We start from the raw sequence: 22,025 nt of genomic DNA, 5'->3' as shown, positions 1-22,025 counted from the left end.
AGACTTGGCACCTTTAAGGCCTGTGAACTTCAACTCCCAGAATTCCCCCAGACGGCATGTCTTCTCGGTCTATTCAAAAGAGCCCTAATGCTGCAGCTTTTACTCCCCATATTAAAAGTCAGAAAGGATGTGGTAAGATGTAGGTGGAAATGCGGTATGTGCCTCAGCAGATAGGGGCAGTTACAGTCATTATTACTGTTCGAATTACATAGAGTAAATTAGAGAACGTGGGGGGGGGGGTATTAAGAAGGATCTCTTTTTTGTGTGTGGTTCCTCTTTATGAGGTTTGCATCAGAATGTTTCAACTGCCTCAGTTTGTAAAAAATACTAAATAAAATGACTTCAGGCAGTCCTTAACTTGGAACCACAATTGGGCCCAAAATTTATGTTGTTAAGCGAGACATTTGTTAAGTGACAGTTAAGTAACATTTGGTCCATTTTACGACTTTCCTAGCCACATTTGTTAAGTGAATCACTGCAGTTCTTAAGTTAGTCACACGGTTGTTAAGTGAGCCTGGCTTCCCCATTGACTTTGCTTGTCAGAAGGTCGCAAAAGGGGATCATGGGAACCCCAGGAACACTGCGACCGTCATAAATATGAGTCAGTTGCGAAGGATCTGAAAATAAGTCATGTGACCCTGGGGAATGATGCAATAGTCGTAAGTGTGAGAAATGGTCATAAGTCACTATGATGTAACTTTGAACTGTGACTAAATGAACTGTTGTAAACCGAGGACTACCTGTATGTCTGCAAGGAGTAATTATTATTAAGGTCACCTGCAATTAAGCTACAGTAAAATTTAAATGAAGCAGCTTAATTTTTGCAGTATTAATGATTTAAGAAAGTGGGAACATCGTAGCCTGCAGAATTCCGAATGGCCATATCAGCCTAGGCCTCAATAACTGGTTAGATTTGGTAATGATACTTACTGTGATACAGGTACAGCAGTCCTTGACTTACAATCATTCGTTTAGTGACCGTTTGAAGTTAAAATGGCACTGAAAAAAGTGGCTTATGACTGCTTTTTTACACTTAATGACTGTTGCAGCATCCCCACAGTCATGTGATCAAAATTTGGATGCTTGGCAACATATTTATGACCGTTGCAATATCCAGGGATCACCTGATCCCCTATTGCGACTTTCTGGCAGGCAAAGTCAGTGGGGAAAGTCAGATTCACTTAACAACCATGCTACTAACCTATCAATTGTCACAATTCACTTAACAACTGTAGCAAAAACGGTTGCAAAATGGGATAAAATTCACTTAACAACTGTCTTGCTTAGCAGCAGAAATGTTGGGCTCAATTGTAGTTGCAAATCAAGGATTTCCTGTTAGATCGAGCAAAGATTGGTATTATTACCTCCGACAGAATAAACTGCAGTCTGTCATATTTTTCCCTGTTTTTCTTTCCGTTTTTTCTGGAAGGTATAATTCAGAGACAAAGATGGTCAAAGTTGAAGAGAACAATGCCGCACAAGTCAACTTTACTTTGAGTCGAAAAGGCCCCAAAGTTGAAGAAGGGTCAGCACCGCATGTGAACATGGCGGACTCCAGTGGGCCGGTCACCAAGGAATTAGAAACCCTGATCAAAGACCTCTCAGCAGAGAATGGCTTGGAGCATCTCCTCTTGGCTTCTTCAGCTGATGTTCAGCCTTCACGTTACCGTCCCTACAAAGATCTGTCTATGTTCCTCAGAGGCTTGAATTTGAATTATCCAGAAATCACAAATCTTGTTAGGTATGGGATAGTGTTTGGAGACATTTACATTCTGGAAAACCACAGCTGTGCTCCATCACTGGATCACAGATGTGTTCCTGAAAGAAACTTCAAAAGAAAATGACCTGATACAACAGTGCGGTCCAGAGTGGGTGTGTCCATCTGCCATTCTAAAAAACACTCTGCATCTAAAAGTCTGTAGAGATTCTCCATCATCCAGGTCCTGGTTATCCCAAAGGTGCTTTTTCAGGAGGCAACTGGACTTTCTTGGTTTTTCTTTTGAAGACGTTTCACTTCTTATCCAAGAAGCTTCTTCGGCTCTGACTGGATGGTGGGGAGTGGAAGGATTTATATTCCTTGCAGACAGATGGTCATTTTCATCCTTTTAGAGGGTCTTTGAAGCACTTGGAGGTTTATCTGTGTCCTCAGGGTGACCTGAGTGGTGCTCCCAGTTAATGTAGTCTGCAAAATGGTGTGAGAGTAGGAATGGATTTCCAGAGGGAAAAAAATTGCAACTACAGGAACCATTTGCACCACTCAGGTGAACCTGAGGACACAGAGAAACCTCCAAGTGAGCTCAACGACTCTCTAAAAGGACACAAATGGCCAGCTGTCTGCAAGGAGTATCAGTCCTTCCCTTCCTCACCATCCAGTCAGAGCTGAAGAAGCTCTTTGGATGAGAAGCGAAACGTCCTCCAATGAAAAAAAAGAAAAGAAAGCCCAGCTACCTCTTGAAAAAAAGCACCTTTGCGACACTGCATCTAATTTAGACAAACTAAATTCTACATTGATAATTGCTAAATAATGTATTCTACAGATTGAGCTTTGAAATATCTCTTACTACCTCAACAGTGTTTTTCTTTTGCTAATAATGGAAGACAGGGCAAGCTCTGAAATTATTGCTTTGGTATCAGAGCCATAGACAGTAGATTTGTTAGTCTGATTGGTAAATCATTAGAGATAGGCTTTCTGCTTAAAATGGTAGCTGCACTTTTCTGCAAGTTGGATTCTGCATCAGGAAGAGATGATTCACTCTTCTTCCTTAGAACACGAAGTCGGCAAAAAATATTTTGTCGCTTGTTCTTAGTTCCAAAATACTTATTATATTCAGTAGCTGAGAACCTTAGTAATGTGATTTATATCACTGACAAATATGGGAATATTTCCTGGGATAGGGTGGGATGAATTAAAAAAGGAAAAAACCTATGAGAAGCTTAAATCATGCCGTGGTAGCGCAGTCGTTAGAGTGCCGTATTGCAGGCTAACCCTACCCACAACCAGGAATTCGATCCTGACCAACTCGAGGTTGACTCAGCTTTCCTTCCTTCTGAGGTCGGTAAAATGAGGACCCGAATTATTGGGGGCCATATGCTGACTCTGTAAGCCACTTAGAGAGAGATGTAAAGCACTGTGAAGCGGTATATAAGTCTCAGTGCTGTTGCTATTAAATCATACTATTTTAAATGTGATAATAAAGTATTATTTTTTAGCTTGAGTGACCTAAAAAGTAGCTGGAAACTGTCTCCATTTGTTGGTGTTTTGTTGCTCTTTCCCCATGGAGCAATCTTGAGGTCCTTCAGTGGGAGGTGGTTTCCTTGCTGTACCAGTAACTTCCTATAAATGTCTCAGCATAAGTGGGAATGTAGTTTCGCACTTCCGCAGAATGAAAAAGCAGCCCAAAATGGCCCATTTCTATTTTTTACAAAGCAGCCAGTAGACTTTTATCTCTCTTATTTTGGCAGCTTGGGCCAGAGTCGTGAGATCCGTCACATTTGGTCCCTGGAAATCTCTAACAAACCCAACCAGTCCGAGCCGGAAGAGCCGAAGATCCGTTTCGTTGCCGGCATCCATGGTAACGCCCCTGTCGGTACCGAGCTGCTCCTGGCTCTGGCAGAGTTCCTCTGCATGAACTACAAAAAGAACACGGCTATCACAAAGGTGGGTGACCTGCATGTATGGAAGTATCTATCGTGTTTCCCCCAAAATACGACCTTCCCCCGAAAGTAACTCCTAGCTTGATTTTTACACGTGTGCCCAATATAAGCCCTAAGTAAGACTCCGCCCACTCCAGGGTGCAAGGGTAAAAATTAAGCTAGGATGGGGGTGGTGGAGCTGCCCGACTACTTACCTTCGGACAGTTGCAGCCAGGCCCCGCACACCTCAGCCCATTTCTTTTGCAGCTGGCAAGACTTCTGAAGGCCTCTGTAGCCAGTAACAGAGCTCTGGATTGATCCGTAGCTCTGTTACCGGCTGCAGAGGCCTTCAGGAAAGCCTTGCCGGCTGCAGAAGAAGTTTCTGAAGACCTCTGACAGCGAAAAGGAGGCCAGGGGTGATGCACGTAAGTGAGGTGAGTCAGTGGATGACATTTCCCCCACCCCTACCCCGAAAATAAGACCTGGTGCCTTTAGCAGATTAGATGGAACATGAATGTATTAGAGCCCTATGGAAAAAGCATCTCACGTAATCCAAAATCTGAAGACTGCAAAGGCCACTCAGGGCTTTTCTCTCAGGGCTTTCCAGATGAGGCCTTTTATGTGTGGTCACTCTGCCGTATATTTTATGAGACGGCTTTGTTCTGTTTTCCCATTGTTTCCTCTACTTATAAATGTTGAAATACTACACACCCTGTAAGAGGGTTTGCCATGTAAGAGTTTTAAAATATCCAAATCTGATCAGGGGATTGCCCATCACATCACTTAATGCAACAACCACAGTACCTTTCAAATTATGTGTAAAAATCCTCAGTTACATAACCATAATTGATAAACAGCCACCTTTGAATGTTTCCCAATTTCATGAAAGTCCGCTGAAATGGATTTCAGGATACGAGAGAGAGGCACCTTGTTCAGTAGAGGAAAGTTACTCTTTGAACTTGCTTCCAAAAGCTGTTTTGTGCCCAACAGCCTCAATAGAAGGTTGCAAACCTTGAAACTTTGCCATGAGTTAAAGTGGAGCCACTCTTCAGTTTTCCCAACCTTCCTTGGTGAGATAGAGTGGGTTAATTCTCCATATAAATGGTTTATTTTTAGGGGGCTTTTAAATATATTTTTTATTTATTTTCTCTTTACATATAATATATGCTTAATGAACGTCGTACTATCTGGGTCCATTTGTTTACATAGTAATACTTCTTAAGTTCCTAATTTCTACCTCTATTATCCAACCATTGATAAAACAAGTCCCAAGTTCAAAAATATTCTGTATCTTCTTTTTCTTTTATCTTTATCAGTGTTAATCTGTCCCATTTCTGCACAGTCCAAAATTTTTTTAATTATATCTTCTTCCGTAGATGTTTCCTCACTTTTCCAATGTTGTGCAAATACAATTCTGGTTTATTTTTGTGTTGGCTGTTCCCCCCCCCCCCAGCTGATTGAGAAGACAAGAATAGTGATTGTACCCTCCCTGAATCCAGATGGGCGTGAGATTGCCCAGGAAGGCGACTGTACCTCCAAACTGGGACAGGCCAATGCCAACGGCAAAGATCTGGACACCGATTTCGCAAGTAAGAGCAGGGTTAATGTGTTCCTTTGTGAGCTGCCCTTGATCTGCACCAGGGAAGGCAGAACGTTCCATTCCTCTGATCCCTTGTTTTAGCATGTAGAGATTAATCATGTATCACCTGTTCTTACATGTAATTCAGTTTTTTCCTCTGGTGTGCTTAGATGTCTTACCAGTGGTTGGTTTATTCAAGTTATATGTTTTATTTAATGTTTTGAACGTAGGTTGTCTCTTGCATAATGTGTTTTTCAGAACTTCTGTTGTTTTATGTATTTTAACCCTCTGTTAGTCACCCAGAGACGCATAGCCAGTGAGTTGTCATACAGATGGAAATAATACCAATAGAACACAACATATATAGGTCCAAGTTAAACTCTGGATTCCTTGCTGCTATCTGAGCCTGCTTGCTTTCTTGCAGACATTCAGTTATCCAACAGATAACATCTTGAGTGATAGAAGGGAGTTGGGTTGGCTCTCTGATTAGGTATCTTAGTTTGCCCTGTCAAAGTTTGCAGGGTTGTTGTTTTCTCCTTGATGGGTCCTTGATTAGGCTGCTGTTTACTGCTTGGTTATATCTCTGAGTTAGTAGTTTAGAGTATTGGTTGATTATTGTTTAGAGCATTGTCATCAGCAGTCACCTTCAGAGAAGCCAGAGATTAACATCCAAGAAACAATTAAGAAATAAACAGCAGCTTATTTAAGGACCACACACACATGAGCACTGGCATTGCAAGCTACTGTATATAAACAGAGAGCAAACCCCATTCCCTTCTAGCACTGAAAACAACCAAACTCAGAGACCACTAGGGACCCCATAGCCCTCTTCCTCCTCCTCCCTTCTTCTTCCAGTCTCCTTCTCCATCATTTCTCCTCCTCCCTTCTCCTTCTTCAAATTTTCTTCTTCATTATCATTCCTCCTCCTCCTCCTCTCATACATTCCACAAACCCCCCTCCCTTGTAGCATTGAAGATATTACCTAGCCAGATAACCAAACATCTCCAAGCAAATGGCCACGTTTGGGGAGCACCATGGAGCCCACAGACTGGAATAGCAATCTGATCAACATGGTTCTCCACCAGTTACCTACCATCTGGTGCATTCACATCAAGGTTGAATGGGGAGGCTTGTCTCTCTTACTGTGAAAAATCCCTTGATTATTCCGTTAGGCAATTCCTCCGTGGTGAGGGAACCCGAAACCAAAGCCATCATGGAGAACCTGATACAGAAGCAGGACTTCAGCCTCTCCGTTGCCTTAGACGGAGGGTCCCTCCTTGTTACTTACCCGTATGACAAACCAGTGCAAACAGGTGAGCTGGTTTTTTTTTTCCTTCCTGGTGCTTTGCAAAACATCTTTTCAGACTGTCTCTTTTACTCTGCTTTGGTCCTTGATGCCAAAAAAAACCCCTAAACATTCTGAAAAAGAAATTTGACTGGTTTGTTTTTGTTTTTAGTGGAAAATAAGGAAACTCTGAAACATTTGGCTTCTGTCTATGCAAACAACCATCCTACGATGCACCTAGGACAGCCAAACTGTCCAAACAAATCAGGTATGTGCCTACAACGTCCAGGGGTGGGATTGAAAAATTTCAGCAACCAGTTCGCTGCCCAGGTGCGTGGCCTACTCGGCCTCCTGCACCACAGCGGGCAGGGGCGTTTTCGCCTTCCCCAGGCTCCGGAGGCTTTCCTTGAGCCTCCAGGAGGGTAAAAATGGCCTCCCACAGGCACTGGAGGCTGGAAATGGGCCCCTTTCTAGACTTCCATACTTCCAGTAGGCCTGTTTTTTGCCCTCCCCACGCTCCAGAGACTTTCCTGGAGCCTCCAGGAGGGCAAAAACGGCCTTCCCCAGGCACCAAAGGCCCTCCGGAAGACGGAAACAAGCCCGTTTTTGGACTTCAGGTAGGCCCGTTTTTCGCCCTCCCAGAGCCTCCACACGCGCCCTGCACTTACCTGGCATCCAAAATGCGCTCTGTGGAGACTCCTGGGAGGGGAGGGGTGGGGTGGGGTGGGGTCAGCCAGTCCTTGGAACAACCGGTTCAGCAAACCAGATTTAAATTAACATCTGTTTTGTCCGAACCAGCTGAATCCCATCAATGACAACGTCCTAAAGCAGGGGTCTCCAACCTTGGCAACTTTAAGCCTGATGGACTTCAACTCCCACAGCTTTGCTGGCTGTGGAATTCCTGGAGTTGAAGTCCACCAGGCTTAGTTGCCAAGATTGGAGACCCCTGTCCTAAAGCATTTGGGACTGATTGCTGTGAGCTGACTCTGGATTGCAGAATCAGACTGCAAGTATAACGGGTGGGATTGAAAAATGGGACATATGAGAAGAGAAAGAGATATTTAATTATACACATTATCATGGCAGCCAGAATAACATATGCGCAGTATTGGAAAGAAAAAGGAATACCACCGGAAAAGCATTTAATTTGGAAAATTTTAGAATGCGCTGAGATGTGTAAATTAGCACATGAGATTGATGAGAAAGAGGAATCGGAATATTATACGGTGTGGGGACTACGGTATAAATGGTTGGAAGATAGAATAAAGAAAGGAAAAGGAACAACTTAGATACCTAAATAAGGGAGTAAAATATGAGATATAATAAGTGAAGAATGTATTCATTCTATATTTATATTAACACTGTCTAACCGATAGTTCATGTATTACTATGCAACTTAATAAAAAAATTTTAAAAAAAGAAAAGAAAAATGGGATAAAATAAACTAAAGGAAGAATTGCTGATTTCTGACTCTTTTGCAGATGAGAACATCCCGGGAGGTGTGTTGCTCGGAGCACAATGGCACAGCCATCTAGGGAGCATGAAGGTATTTCCGAGATGGTTATTTTGGTGCTCATCATGCAGATTGTGTAAAAAAATCAAGGTTACCAATACAGGCAGTCCTTGACTTACAGCCATTCATTGTTTGAAGTTACAATAGCACTGAAAAAAAGTGACTTATGATTCACACTTACGACCATTGCAGCATCTCCATGATCAGGTGATCAAAAGTCAGATCCTTTGCAACTAGTTCATATTTAAAATGGTTGCAGTGTCCCGGAGTCACATGATCCCCTTTTTGGGACCTTCTGACAAGCAAAGTCAATTGTTCCCAAAACAACTGTATTGCATTGATTTGCTTATAAGAGCCGCGGTGGCGCAGTGGTTAGAGTGCAGTACTGCAGGCTACTTCTGCTGAATGCCGGCTGCCTGCAATTTGGCAGTTCGATCCTGACCGGCTCAAGGTTGACTCAGCCATCCATCCTTCCGAGGTGGGTAAAATGAGAACCCAGATTGTTGGAGGCAAGAGGCTGACATTGTAAAAACTGCTTAGAGAGGGCTGTAAAAGCACTGTGAAGCAGTATATAACTCCAAGTGCTATTGCTATTAACAACCGCGGCAAGAATTGTCGTAAAATGGGGCACAACTCACTTAATGGAAATTGTTCACTTAGCAATGGAAATTTTGGGCTCAATTGTGGGTCATAAGTCAAGGAGAACCTGTAATCTTTTGCTGATTGGGAGGGTTGTTTTTTTTTAATAGAGGGCTATCTTTCTTTTGACCTAAACCCTCTTCTTTATTTATTTCTCCAGGATTTCAGTGTCACATATGGGCATTGCCCAGAGATCACAGTATACACCGGTTGCTGTTACTTCCCGAGCGCAGGACAGCTCCATACTCTGTGGACAGAGAATAAGAAATCGCTTCTCAGTATGCTGGTGGAGGTGAGTTTGGATGGGCTGTCGCTGGATGTCAATTACAGGTAGTCCTCGACTGACAACAGTCCGTTTAGTGACCATTCAAAGTCACAACGGCACTGAAAAAAGTGACTTACGACGATTTTTCACAATTACAACCTTTGTAGCACCCCCGCAGTCACGTGATCAAAATTCAGAGCGCTTGGCAACAGGTTCATACTTACGGCCATTGCTATGTCCCAGGGTCACCTTTTGCGGCCTCCTGACAAGCAAAGTCAATGGGAAGTCAGGCTCACTTAACAACTTAAGAGCCTTGGTAGTACAGTGGTCTAAGGCACCCTGTTATTAAGCTGGTTATTAAGACCAGCTGCCTGCAATTACTGCAGGTTCGAATCTCTCCAAGGCTCAAGGTTGACTCAGCCTTCCATCCTTTCTAAGGTGAGTAAATTGAGGACCCAGTTGTGGGGGCAATAAGCTGACTTTGTATAAAATATACAAAAGGATGAAGGCTATTGCTTAGCGCATTGTAAGCCGCCCTGAGTCTCCGGAGAAGGGCGGCATATAAATCAAATTAAAAATTAAAAAAAAAAAACTGTGTTAACTAATTTAACAACTGCAGTGTTTCACTTAACAGCTGTGGCAGGAAAGGTCTCAAAATGGGGCAAAACTCACTTAACAAATGTCTCGCTTAACAACAGAAAACTTGGGCTCAATCGCGGTCGTAAGTCGAGATTGATCTGTACATTCAAACTTTTGTTTGCAACTGCTCCAAAAGCAAAACAGACGAGACTCGATTTAAGAAACAGGCCTTACGTACCTCTTGAATACAGAGAATAGGAAATATAAGTTCGGTGGGGAAAGAGGCACAATGAGAAGCTGGGACAAAGGAATTTTCACTCACACTGAAGATCAGGAGGTGACCTCGGAAAAATGGCTTTTCTTTTCCATTTTTCATGCCACTCAGGTCGTGCAGGGCCTTTATGCTGGCTAGAGCAGCAGTCCCCAACCTGTCCGGCTTGGCGGCCTGGTGCAGTGAAGGGGGGAACGGGGGAATGGTTTGGAGTGAGTGGTGGGTGCACACAAGCGTGTACAACTCTATTTGTGCCAGTGCAGGTGCCCGCCACTCACCCAAGTGGAGCTTCACACACGCACTCGCCGCTGTTTGCGCAACCCAGTTCTGAATGGGCTGCAGCTTGGTAGTGGGCCGCGGCCCGGGGTTGGGAACCCCTAGGCTAGAGTCCTGTAAACATACAGAAAAAGGTATAATTCTCTGCGTCTCATTGGCCATCTTCCAAGTCATTCTTCTCATCCCATCTCCATCAGTTCACAGGAATATCCCCCCCCTCCATCCCATCTCCGTGGAGACAGTTCTTCAGGGGAATTAAGTAGGTAAAAGTTCAAGCCTCTCCTCTCTGTCCTTATGGCAGCTTGGAAGCTGACATATGGATTCAACTTCATTTGTTGAGCTTATCGCCTATTCTCAAAGATGCAGGGATGCAAGAAGAGACACAAACGTTTGCAATAAAGACAGCTGGTAAACCTTTTTGGCACCAAGTGCTGAAATGGGAGCGTGTGCGTGTGCGCACCAAAAACCGGAAAAGCAGATATGTGCTCTGGGTGCCACTTCCGTCATGCATGTCATAGATTCGCCATCACACACCTAGAAGGTCGTAACGCAGAACAGTCAAAATGCCAGCAGGGTAGATAAGTAGAAAGTTCTTCAGCTGACACAGAACATCTACATTTTATTCTGTCAAGAATCTTGGAAAGATTGTCCTCTATTTACAACTGGCCACTTAGTGACTGTTTGAAGTTGGAACAGACTAAAAAAAAGTTACTTTCAACCTGTCCTCGGAGTTATGACTGCCATACCACCTTTGTGGTCACATTATGGAATTTCGGGTGATTGGCAACCAACTTGCACTTACAACTGTGTTTGTTTGTTTTTTTGCTAGATAAATTGGATTTGGATTTATAAGCATGCAATCCACTTAAAGGACTGTGGTGACTCACTTAAGAACCATCATGAAAAAAACATTCCAAAAATTGAATCTGCTCACGTGGTGATTCAATTAGAACCCCAATGACTTAAAGACCAAAATTCTGGGTTTGGTGATTGTTAAGTCGAGGACTACCTGCATTCCATACACAACAAAATGTATATGTGTATACAACAATTACACATGGGATGTGTTTTCTTTCCTAGAAAAGACAAACAATTGTATTTCCTCCCCCCCCCCCCCCCATCTTTCCTCCAGGTTCACAAAGGAGTCTATGGCTTTGTCAGAGACAAGCACGGCCGGCCAGTGTCCAAAGCCCAAATTGTGTTCAACGAAGGGATAAAAGTGTGCACCAAAGAAGGCGGCTACTTCCATGTGCTTCTTGCTCCAGGCTATCACAAGATCCTCGCGATAGCGGAAGGTTATCAGCAGCAGCATGTCCAGGTACGGGGAAAGCATCTTCGTTTTAGTGTGGCTCCACTGTGGTGGAATAAATGCCATGCAGAATAAGTTGGCACAACTGGCAGTCCTATATACCGGTGTGTGTGTATACACACATATACATATACCGTACTTTTCAGAGTATAAGACATACTCCCCCTCCTCCAAAAAGAGGGTGGAAATGTCAGTGCGTCTTATACAACGAATAGAGCCATTTTTGGCCTCCCGAAATCCCGCACGTCCGTTTTTGCCCTTCCCCAGCCCCCAGGAGCACCCTGCAGGCCTCCCAAACCCTCTGTGCATCCCATTTTTGCGAAAAATGGGTTCGTTTTTCGCAAAAATGGGATACGCAGAGGGTTTGAGAGGCCTGCAGGGTGCTTCTGGGAGCCTGGGAGGGCAAAAACTATTTTTTTTTCTTGTTTTCCTGTTTGAAATCTTGGTGTGTCTTATTTTTTTTTATTTTATTTTATTTATCTATTTATTTATTTGTCAAGAATGTATCAGGTAATAAGTATAAACATGGATTGGATACATAAAATAGATACAAATAGAGGAAACATTAAGACAGGGACGGTAGGCACGCTGGTGCACTTATGCATATCCCTTACTGGTCTCTTAGGAAGGGGGTGAGGTCAACAGTAAATAGCCTTAGGTTAAAATTTTGGGGGGTTTGTGATGAAACCACAGTCGGGTAGTGCATTCCAGGCATTGACCACTCTTGCTGAAGTCATATTTTCTCTGGTGCGTCTTATAATCCGAAAAATACAGTACGTACATACGTACGTACATACATACATACATACATACATTTGTTTTCTGAGGTTTTCGCGGGTGTTTGTATGTAGGTCTTTGGTTATTCGGGTTTTCTCCCGCGTAAAATTGGAGGTTTCTTGGTAACGTTTCGACGAAGTCTCATTCGTCATCTTCAGGCTGGTGTTCTCGGCTTCGTGCTTCTCGTGACACATTGCTCCTAGAAGCACGAAGCCGAGAACAGCAGCCTGAAGATGATGAATGAGACTTCGTCGACACGTTGCCAAGAAACCTCTAATTTTACACGGGAGAAAACCCGAATAACCAAAGACCTACACACACACACACACACACACACACACACACACACACACACACACACACACCATGTTTCCCCCAAAATAAGACCCTGTCATATCTTTTTTTTTGCCACCAAAAAAAAAAAAGGCATTAGGTCTTATTTTCTTGGGGTGGGGGATGTCCACTGACTCACCTCACTTGCGCGCGTCTCCCCCGGCCTCCTTTTCGCTGTCAGAGGCCTTCAGGAATTTCTTCAGCATCGGATAGTTGCAGCCAGGCCTAGCACACTTCAGCCAGCAAGGCCTCCGTTCAGGAAAGGCCTCCATCGGCTACAGAGGCCTTCAGAAAACCCTTGCTGCAACTATCTGAAGGTAAGTAGTAGGGCAGCTCCACACACACACTTAATTTTTACCCATGCACCCTGGAATGGGTGGGGTCTTAATTAGGGCTTATTTTGGGGAGTAGGGCTTATGTGTAAAAAAATCAAACTAGGACTTACTTTCTGAGTAGGTCGTATTTTCAGGAAAACACGGTACATACACACACACACACACACACACACACATATATATATACATACATACACACACACACCCTAAACACATCAACTGTAGGTCAGGGCTGGCACACTCTGCTGCAGTGAGAAAATTACTTCACTGCAAGCTGATTTGCTTATGTGTCTAGTGTGATTCCTTGAATGCCCTGAGCGCATCCACATGGTTATTGAAACACGTGTTTTGTCATTTCAGGTCTTGGTTCGCCACGACATGGCCAGCTTCCTGCATATACAGTTTGACATAGACAACAAGATCTTTGGCCTTCCAAGAGAGTTGGTGGTTACAGTAGCAGGTAGGACTTAGTACTGTTATCTGGGGTGGTTTTGTTTTAGTTTTAGTATTTTTTGTGGGAAGGGGTGTTTCTGTCTGCATGGAGGCAAACAGGCCACTTTTCACCATTCTGGCCTTGTGACCTTTCTCCTTTTTTTTTTTTAATTTGATTTATATGCCGCCCTTCTCCGAAGACTCGGGGCAACTTACAATGCGTTAAGCAATAGCCTTCATACTTTTGTATATTTATACAAAGTCAGCTTATTGGCTTGCTCCCTGTACATTTGCATCCAGCATTCCTTTCCTTTATTTATTTTTCTCGTTTTTGAACTGCCCATCTCCCTCAGAGAGAGACTCTGGGCGGCATACAAATAAAATGTTAAACTATAAAAAAAAGTATATAAAAGTTAAGAGATATAGCAGGAGGCAAGGATGATTAAACACTGTTAAAGTGAGTTAACATGGGAAGGAAGGGCTATCGGGGCACTGATCAGCCCCACAGCTGCATGTTCCTATATGAGCCCCAAGTAAAGTTTCAGGGCCATGTTTTCACACTATTCCAAAAGGCCAGGAGAATGAGGGCGCGACTCACTTTTGGGGGTAGAAACAGAGTGGGGCCTACGGCAGAGAAAGCTGTCTCCCTGGCCCCCAACTAATTGGAGTTCTTTAACTCTTTAACTTTAATTAAGCTTCAACTGATGGGGTCTGCAACATGCCTTCCCTGCCTGATGGGGTGGGACAGATCGATGTGATGTTTTCATTCCTTGCTTGCAAAGAGAGCTTATATTCAATGCATACTTATAGCAATAGTGCTTAAGACTTACATACCGCTTCACAGGGCTTTACAGCCCTCTCTAAGCAGTTTACAGAGTCAGCCCCCCAACAATTCGGGTCCTCATTTTACTGACCTCAGAAGGATGGGAGGCTGAGTCAATCTTGAGGTGTTCAGAATCGAACTCCTGGCTGTGGGCCGAGTCCACTGCATCACCAAAGCTCATAAAATGCCCTTCCATACCATATCACAATAACAACAATAGCACTTATATACTGCTTTGCAGTGCCTTATAGCCCCCTCTAAGCGGTTTACAGAGTCAGCCCATTTTCCCCAACAACCTGGGTCCTCATTTTACCGACCTCAGAAGGATGGAAAGCTGAGTCAACCTTGAGCCGGTGAGATTCGAACTCCTGGCAGTGGGCAATACGTTAGCCTGCATTACTGCCTTCTAACCATTGTGCCACCATGGCTTCCTTCCTCCCTTTTCCTAATCTTCCTTCCTTCCTTCCTTCCCTTCCCTTTCCTTTCCCTTCCTTTCCTTTCCTTTCCTTTCCTTTCCTTTCTTTTACAACAATAGCACTTAGACTTATATACCACTTCACAGTGCTTTTACAGCCTTCTCTAAGCGGTTTGCAAAGTCAGTGTCAGGTTTTGATGTCGTCTCAAATAAATTGCATTTCCAAACAGATAGTCTTTGATGAAATCTTTCATTTATTAAGCACGACAATCTGTCCTCGACTGCGTCGTAGCCAACACTGACTTCCTGACCCCAAACCTTCCCTTTCCCTTTCCAATTCTCTGCGTCTCATTGGCCATCTTCCAAATCACTCTCCCCATATCTACTACTTCAGCTCCCAGGAATGTCCCCCCTCCCATCCCATCTAGGGGATATTATCTTCAGGGAAAATAAGTAGGTGAAAAGTCAAGCGTCCTCTTGCCAGCTGCCCCCTCTTTTCCTCCTTATGTCAGCACTAGAGTAAATGCAGGTTGAAGTGCTGACAGTCAGACTTTTGCCCCCAACTATCTGGGTCCTCATTTGACCCACCTCGGAAAGACGGAAGGCTGGGTCAAGTTGAGCCTGGTGAAGACTCGAACTGCCGGAAATCGGCAGTCAGCAGAAGTAGCCTGCAGTACTGCATTCTAACCACTGTGCCACCACGGCTCTAAAACGCAAATTCTCCACTGGGTTTCTGAGCTGGTTTTGCATTCACACCTATTGGTAGATGTGAGGGATCTTTAAAAAGGGAAGATTACTGTCCACTTCAGAATTCAGTGCCTTTTAAAATCACCGCTGAGGTGATTACAGGCGAGCGTGTTTAACCTGAATCTGACGGTGGCCTCTGCATTTTGTCTTCCCTTTACTTTCGCTCAGGTGCCACCATGTCGGCCGTGATCCTTACGGCCTGCATCATCTGGTGTGTGTGCTCCATCAAGTCCAACCGTCACAAAGATGGCTTCCACCGCCTACGGCAGCACCACGACGATTACGAGGACGAGATCCGCATGATGTCCACCGGCTCCAAGAAGTCGCTCCTGAGCCACGAATTCCAGGATGAAACGGACACCGAGGAGGAGACAGTTTACACCAGCAAACACTGATCTTTCCCGTGGCGGGGGGGTTCCCCTGCCGAGACACGTTTCACTAACCTGAGCATTGTCCCCAGCCAGCGGACGCAGAGCGCGCGACCTTCCAAACCTCAGTTCTTGGTTCCAGGCCAATTTCTGCTTTACGCACAAGGAGGCCCTACTGGACGGCTGGCTGTTCTTCTCTTTGGAATCGGAAGTGGACCCCTACAGGCAATTTAGCTAGGGTAAAATGGACACTCTGATCATGGAAGCTGCCATGGAAAAGCTGTGGCTTTTCTAGTACTTTGAAAAAAATTCCCTTTAAAACCTTCTGAATGCTACTTGGGGGCTGCCAAGGTTTGGTCTAAGCTGCTTATCCACTGCAGCCTATGGGACAGTTGGAACTTGCTTTCTTTCCTGCCTGCCTGCCTGCCTGGAACAGTTTTCAGGGTTGGTTGCGAAGGCGTTTAAAAAAAAAAAACCCAACAAATTTAATCCTCTTTAATTATGGAGAGTAAAATTCCTTCTGCTGAGAATGGCTTCAGGTCAGGTCTTCTTGGCAGATGCCGTCTTGAAAATACGTGTTGAGATACGGGCAGATCTCCCTCTCCCATTGAGGTTGCATCTGTTGCTGTTGTTTTTTTTTAAAAAAAACACACAACGCTTACTTTAATTACCTTGCACAGACCCTGCGGGGGGCATGGGGGCATTTCTGCTGGTTTTCTTTGGGAATATAGAGTAGCAGGAGGTGCATTTCAATACGGGGAGCGAATAACTCCTGATAAAGCCTAGTACTAATTGGAGATTAGAAATTTCAGCTTGGTGCCAAATGTTGCTTTGTAATTTATTTCTGGAGCCTGCGGAAGCATCCAGAGAACTGATTGGTTGGACGGGGGCTGCCAGTCTAGAAAATAACCTTCCGGAAGAAGAACACGTTCTGTTCTTTGAAAGCATCCGGCTGCTTTTTCAGGAAAATGCCTTGTTTCTTTCCTTTTCAACATGAAGTCGCTTAACGGCAGTCGCTGCTCTTCTGCCAAGACTGAAAATTGGTGTGGAATTAATGATGTTCTCAGATTCTTCTTCTTTTTTCCTTTTTTTTTTTTTTTTTGTTGAAATTTTTGTGCCCCGAATATCTAGTGGGTCTGTTCAGGAAGGAAAGTGGCACAGTGTGTTATTTGTTCCTCACATGATATGGTTGTATAACTTTAGCCTTTTATTCTTGTAGCACTTTGGTGTGAAATGTTAAAAGAGGGGGGCTTAAATGTTTGAGAAAAAGCGAGGAGCTGTTGTACAGCTGATTAAGTACTAGTCTTGGACTAGAAAACCATCTTTAAACGAGATCATTTTCCTGTTTATGCCTCGGGGAGTTGAATTCCACCATTCCTGGATTAAGGTAAAACGTGTTGGATTAGAATATAGTTGAAAGCATTATCTGCATTATCTCCAAAGAACTGGATCTATTCTAGGGAATCCATTTTGGTTCTCATCACTACCCCAAAGTTTAACCTCAGACTCCTCAAAAATTCTTTCCTGGTCTCTTCAAACTTGCCGGAAATGGGGACAATGAGTTATTTTGATGGCTTATCCAGATGCTTGGTTGTTACTAATAAGGATTTCTCAAAATAGTTTTAATTCCCTTTGGAAACGTCAAACCCACTTTAAAACTGGGGCATTATATTAAGGTTGGATTCTGGTCGTCATTCCGAGGAAATTCATCGACATAATATAATACATTTTAGCTATCAAGACACTAAACGCTGAGGCTATGTGGTTGATCGTACTAGGAAGTAGAACAAATTGTAGGACTTAAAACCTTTAAAATCATCAAGCTAAATGCATTAATTTTATCCTTTAGCCGCTCATTCTGGATTCAGTTCCTTTTGGCCCCTTCCCATCTGCTAGAAAGTATGCAGTACTAAAAACCAAGTGCCTCAGTCTATTAGGATTATTAATTATCTTAGTATATCCATACCAGTAGATTGTCCTAAGGTTCAAGCGATGCTATCCCGGTCGTGTTTCTGCTTTAATTCAACTTTGCTGCTTCTTGTCCAATTGCCCGCAAGAGCTTTCTTTGAAATGAAGTTGGGTGGTAACTGTCTCCAACCCCCTAGCTGCTATTTTGGGGCCTTGGGGGGTGGGGTGGGTGGGGGGAGATAGGTTTATTTAATCTATATTGCCATGTACGTTATCCTCTTCATAGCCCAACATCTCTGGATGAAATTTGCCAGCAATAACAGGCGTGTTGAATGCCAGACACAGGTCTTCTTTCATCATCTTGTCCAAATCTAGATAGAAGCGGAAGCCAGTCCTGTCAGGTGGCTGCATCTTTCTGGTGGTAATTATGCATATATATATATATATATATTTTCTAATTAAGATAGGGTGGCTGCCCTTTTTTGTATAACACCGAGAGTGGCGGAGAAGAATAAATTGCAGCTACCTGCGTGTGTTTGCCACTTTGATTTTTTTTTGGGGGGGGGGTCGGGGGTCGGTGTCCTGTGCCTTCAGAAGTAGATGTTGAAAGGAAGGGCTTGACTTAGGAATGCAAACTGATTAGCGTCACTTGACAACTTGAAAATCTGTACGTCAAACAAGGACTTCTGCAAGTGTATTTGATTAAAAAATGTATGCTAAACTCTGATCTGTATAAAAATTCCTTTATGGTTTCTTTCCTTTCTCGGCTTTTATTGGCTTCAGTTATATAACCCTTAGGATGCATATAGTAATAATTTCTGGCTGATTTCTTAACCATTTCGCTATTTTGTCTGAAAGTGCCTCCGGAGAGACACATCATTCAAAATGTGTCTTTCTCTGCCATCGTTAGAGGCACGGTCTGGAATATCTGTAGAAATAGTCCTCGATTTACGACCACAATTGAGCCCAGAATTTCTGTTGTTAAGCGAGATGGTTGCTCAGTGAGTTTTGCCCCATTTAGTTAGTCACACGGTCGTTAAGTGAGCCTGGCTTCCCCATGGACTTAGTTTGTCAGAAGGGTCGCAAAAGAGGATCACGCGACCCCCGGGGACATTGCAACCGTCATAAATATGAGTCAATTGCCAAGTCTCTGAATTTGTGACCGTGGGGTGGGGATGCTGCAACGTGTGGAAAATGGAACAGTCGTAAGTGTGAAAAACGGTCGTCTGTCACTTTTTTCCAGTGCCGTCGTAACTGAGTTCTGCCCTGCCCTATTTAAGACTTTCTTGCCACATTTCCTGCCGTTGTTGAGTGAGTCACATGGTTGTTAAGCGAACCTGGCTTCCCTGTTGACTGCCTGCCAGGTCACAAAAGCAGATCACGTGACCCCGGGACACTGACTGTCATAAATACAAGTCAAGTGCCAAGCGTCGGAATTTTGATCACATGACTGGATGTAACAGCGGTTGTAAGTATGAAAAACAGCCATAAGTCATTTTGTCAGGGACCTTGCAACTTTGAATGGTCACTAAATGAACTGTCATAAGTTGAGGACTATCTGTAGTCATCTCAGGTAAATGCAAGTAATACATTATATAGATACAGATAATCCTCAACTTAAAACAGTTCCTTTAGTGACCGTCTAAAGTTACAACAGCACTGAAAAAAGTGACTTATAACCATTTTTCACAGTTATGACTGTTGCTGTGTCCCGGGGTCACGTGATCCCCTTTTGCGATCTGACAAGCAAAGTCAATGGGGAAGCCAGGCTCACTTAACAATCGTGCAACTAACTTAAGAACTGCAGTGATTCACTTAACAACTGTGGCAAGAATGGTCGTAAAATGGGGCAAAACTCACTTAACAAATGTTTCACTCAACAACAGAAATTTTGGGCTCAATTGTGGTCGTAAGTTGAGGACTACCTGTAGTCCTTGACTTGTGGCTGTAATAGAGCCCACAGTTATGATCTTAAAAGTCATGGCGGTTGTTAAGTGGGACATCATGTGACCATTCCCGATTTTGCAACTTTTCGCAGCAGTCATTAAGTGAATGTGATGATCGTAAAACAAACTCATCATTTCCTGTGGGACTTTTTTTTTTGGTCAGAAACCAGAAGCAAAGACCAATTTTGGGCAGGAAGGTAAATCATGAGACGCTTCAAGTGGCTGTCAAAACAGCCTGATTGCCAAGCACCTAAAACGCGGTCGTATGACTGGGGTGGCAAGCTGTTCCACTGGTTAATTGTTCTCACTGTCAGAAAATTCCTCTAGGTTGAAATGATCCTTGTTCAGTTTCCATCCGTTATTCCTTGTTTGGCCTTCAGGTGCTTTTGGAGAATACGTTGACCCCTTCCTCTGTGTGGCAGCCCCTCAAATATTGGAAGACTACTATCGTGTTAGGCAGAGCGGGGGGTTGGACTAGATGACCTACAAGATCCCTTCCAATTCTGTATCTCTGTCTCCCCTCGTCCTTCTCTTCACTAGACTAGCCAGGCCCAGTTCCTGCAACCGTTCTTCGTGTTTTAGTCTCCAGGCCTTTAAATCATCTTAGTTGCTCTTCTCTGCACTTCTTCCAAAGTCTCAACATCTTTTTTTTATAACGTGGTGACCAAAATATATTTTAAACGGTTTCTAGGCCCAGGCTCCCTCTTTTCTCTAGTACCGGGAAATGGCGCCAGCGTGAGTGATCAAGCGTGGATCGGCATCTGGGCAATCATATCAGTAAAAACATACATGTGGGGAAATGAGGCTTATTTCCCGCATGCCAAAACTCAACCAGTGAGAATGGGAAGCTAGTCACGCGGCTAATAAGAGCAAAAGGCAAACGGCATAAGTTCTCTAAGACAGGGAAGTCAATGTTGTATGAAACCGATCGGGCGATTAGCTAGCTAGAGATGGAGCATGGAGAAGAGAAGAATAGAGAATAGCACAGCACAGCACAGAATAAATATAGCATAGCATAAAATAGCATAGCATAGCAGAGTTCGAAGGGACCTTGGAGGTCTTCTAGTCCAACCCCCTGCTTAGGCAGAAAACCCTACGCCACATCAGACAAATGGTTATCCAATCTCTTCTTAAAAACTTCCAGTGTTGGAGAATTCACAACTTCTGGAGGCAAGTTGTTCCACTGATTGAATAGAATAGAATAGAAATTAGAACAGAACAGAACAGAACAGAACAGAATAGAATAGAATAGAATAGAATAGAATAGAATAGAATAGAATAGAATAGAATATTGGAATGAAGGATAGGATAGAATAGAATAGAATAGAATATTGGAATGAAGAATAGGACAGAATAGAATAGGAATAGAATAGAATAGAATAGAAAAATTGGAATAGAATAGAATAGAATTTTTTATTGGCCAAGTGTGATTGGACACAAGGAATTTGTCTTGGTGCCTACATTCTCAGTGTACATAAGATAAAAGATAAGTTCATCAAGAATCATAAGGTACAACACTTAATGATAGTCATAGGGAAACAGTATAAATCTTAAGGATACCAGCAGCAAAGTTACAGTCACAAGTGGGAGGAGATGGGTGGTGGGAACGATGAGAAGATTAATAGTAGTGCAGACTTAGTAAATGGTTTGACAGTGTTGAGGGAATTAGTTGTTTAGCAGAGTGATGGCGTTCGGGAAAAAACTCTCCTTGTGTCTAGTTGTTCTGGTGTGCAGTGCTCCATAGCCTCATTTTGAGGGTAGGAGTTGAAACAGTTCATGTCCAGGATGCGAGAAGTCTGTAGATATTTTCACAGCCCTCTTTTTGACTCGTGCAGTAGACAGGTCCTCCATGGAAGGCAGGTTGGTAGCCATGGTTTTTTCTGCAGTTCTAATTTGGGTTGCAGAACCAAACCAGACGGAGGTTATAGAGGTGCAGATGACAGACTCAATAATTCCTCTGTAGAATTATTCTAACTTAATTGTTCGGTCAGGGAATTTCTCCTTAGTTCTAGATTGCTTCTCTCCTTGAGGAAGGGGAAAAGTTAGAAAAAAAGGAAAACCGCAAACTTCTCTGAGCTTCACAGGGCAGAGGCAGCGTCCAGCGGGGAAGCACCAAGGAAAAGCTAACTTGACCGGTAAAAGGTTCATGCACTGGTCAGCCTTGTAGAGCAATTTTTACATCACCAATAGACTTCCAGTGATTTATGGATCCTCCATATATATCAGGGGTGGGTTCTAAATTTTTTTACTACCGGTTCTGTGGGCGTGGCTTATTTTGTGGGTGTGGCTTGGAGGTCATGTGACTGGGTGGGCGTGGCTAGCTGGTCAGAGTCATTTCTGGAAGGTCCTCGCACTTACGACCAGTCCTCACATTTACGACCCGACTCATTTGTTTGCTTTTAACACTGATCAGCTGTAGGGCGGCCCTTTGAAGCCCCGCGGCAAGAGTTTAAAGAGTTTTTTTCCCTCTGGTCATCAGCTGGGACTCAGGAGGCAGCAATAGATTGGGGGTGGGACCAAATAAAAGGTAAGAATAACGTGGGGGGGTGGGAGGGCGGGAGGGGAGAACCGGTTCGGTGACGTCATATCGTC

At 43.7% G+C, this 22,025-nt stretch overlaps 1 protein-coding gene across 1 annotated transcript in view; it reads left to right on the top strand.

Moving 5' to 3' along the window:
- CPD (carboxypeptidase D) overlaps positions 1-18,239 on the top strand; it is a 49,406-nt gene extending 31,167 nt beyond the window's left edge. The window contains exons 12-21 of the mRNA XM_087890301.1: positions 1,430-1,741; positions 3,463-3,658; positions 5,087-5,222; positions 6,385-6,525; positions 6,670-6,765; positions 7,979-8,043; positions 8,810-8,941; positions 11,173-11,358; positions 13,155-13,254; positions 15,380-18,239. Of these exons, the coding sequence (XP_087746427.1) occupies positions 1,430-1,741; positions 3,463-3,658; positions 5,087-5,222; positions 6,385-6,525; positions 6,670-6,765; positions 7,979-8,043; positions 8,810-8,941; positions 11,173-11,358; positions 13,155-13,254; positions 15,380-15,606 (1,591 nt within the window). The 3' untranslated portion in view covers positions 15,607-18,239. The remainder of the gene's footprint in view (positions 1-1,429; positions 1,742-3,462; positions 3,659-5,086; positions 5,223-6,384; positions 6,526-6,669; positions 6,766-7,978; positions 8,044-8,809; positions 8,942-11,172; positions 11,359-13,154; positions 13,255-15,379) is intronic.
- The last annotated feature ends 3,786 nt before the right edge of the window (positions 18,240-22,025 follow it).

The sequence above is a fragment of the Pantherophis guttatus genome, chromosome 1, assembly GCF_059756535.1.
Source record: "Pantherophis guttatus breed Tessera chromosome 1, ASM5975653v1, whole genome shotgun sequence".
Classification (NCBI taxonomy): Eukaryota; Metazoa; Chordata; class Lepidosauria; order Squamata; family Colubridae; genus Pantherophis; species Pantherophis guttatus.
Note: the sequence above shows the minus strand (reverse complement) of the source record. Positions and strands in the feature narration are given on the sequence as shown.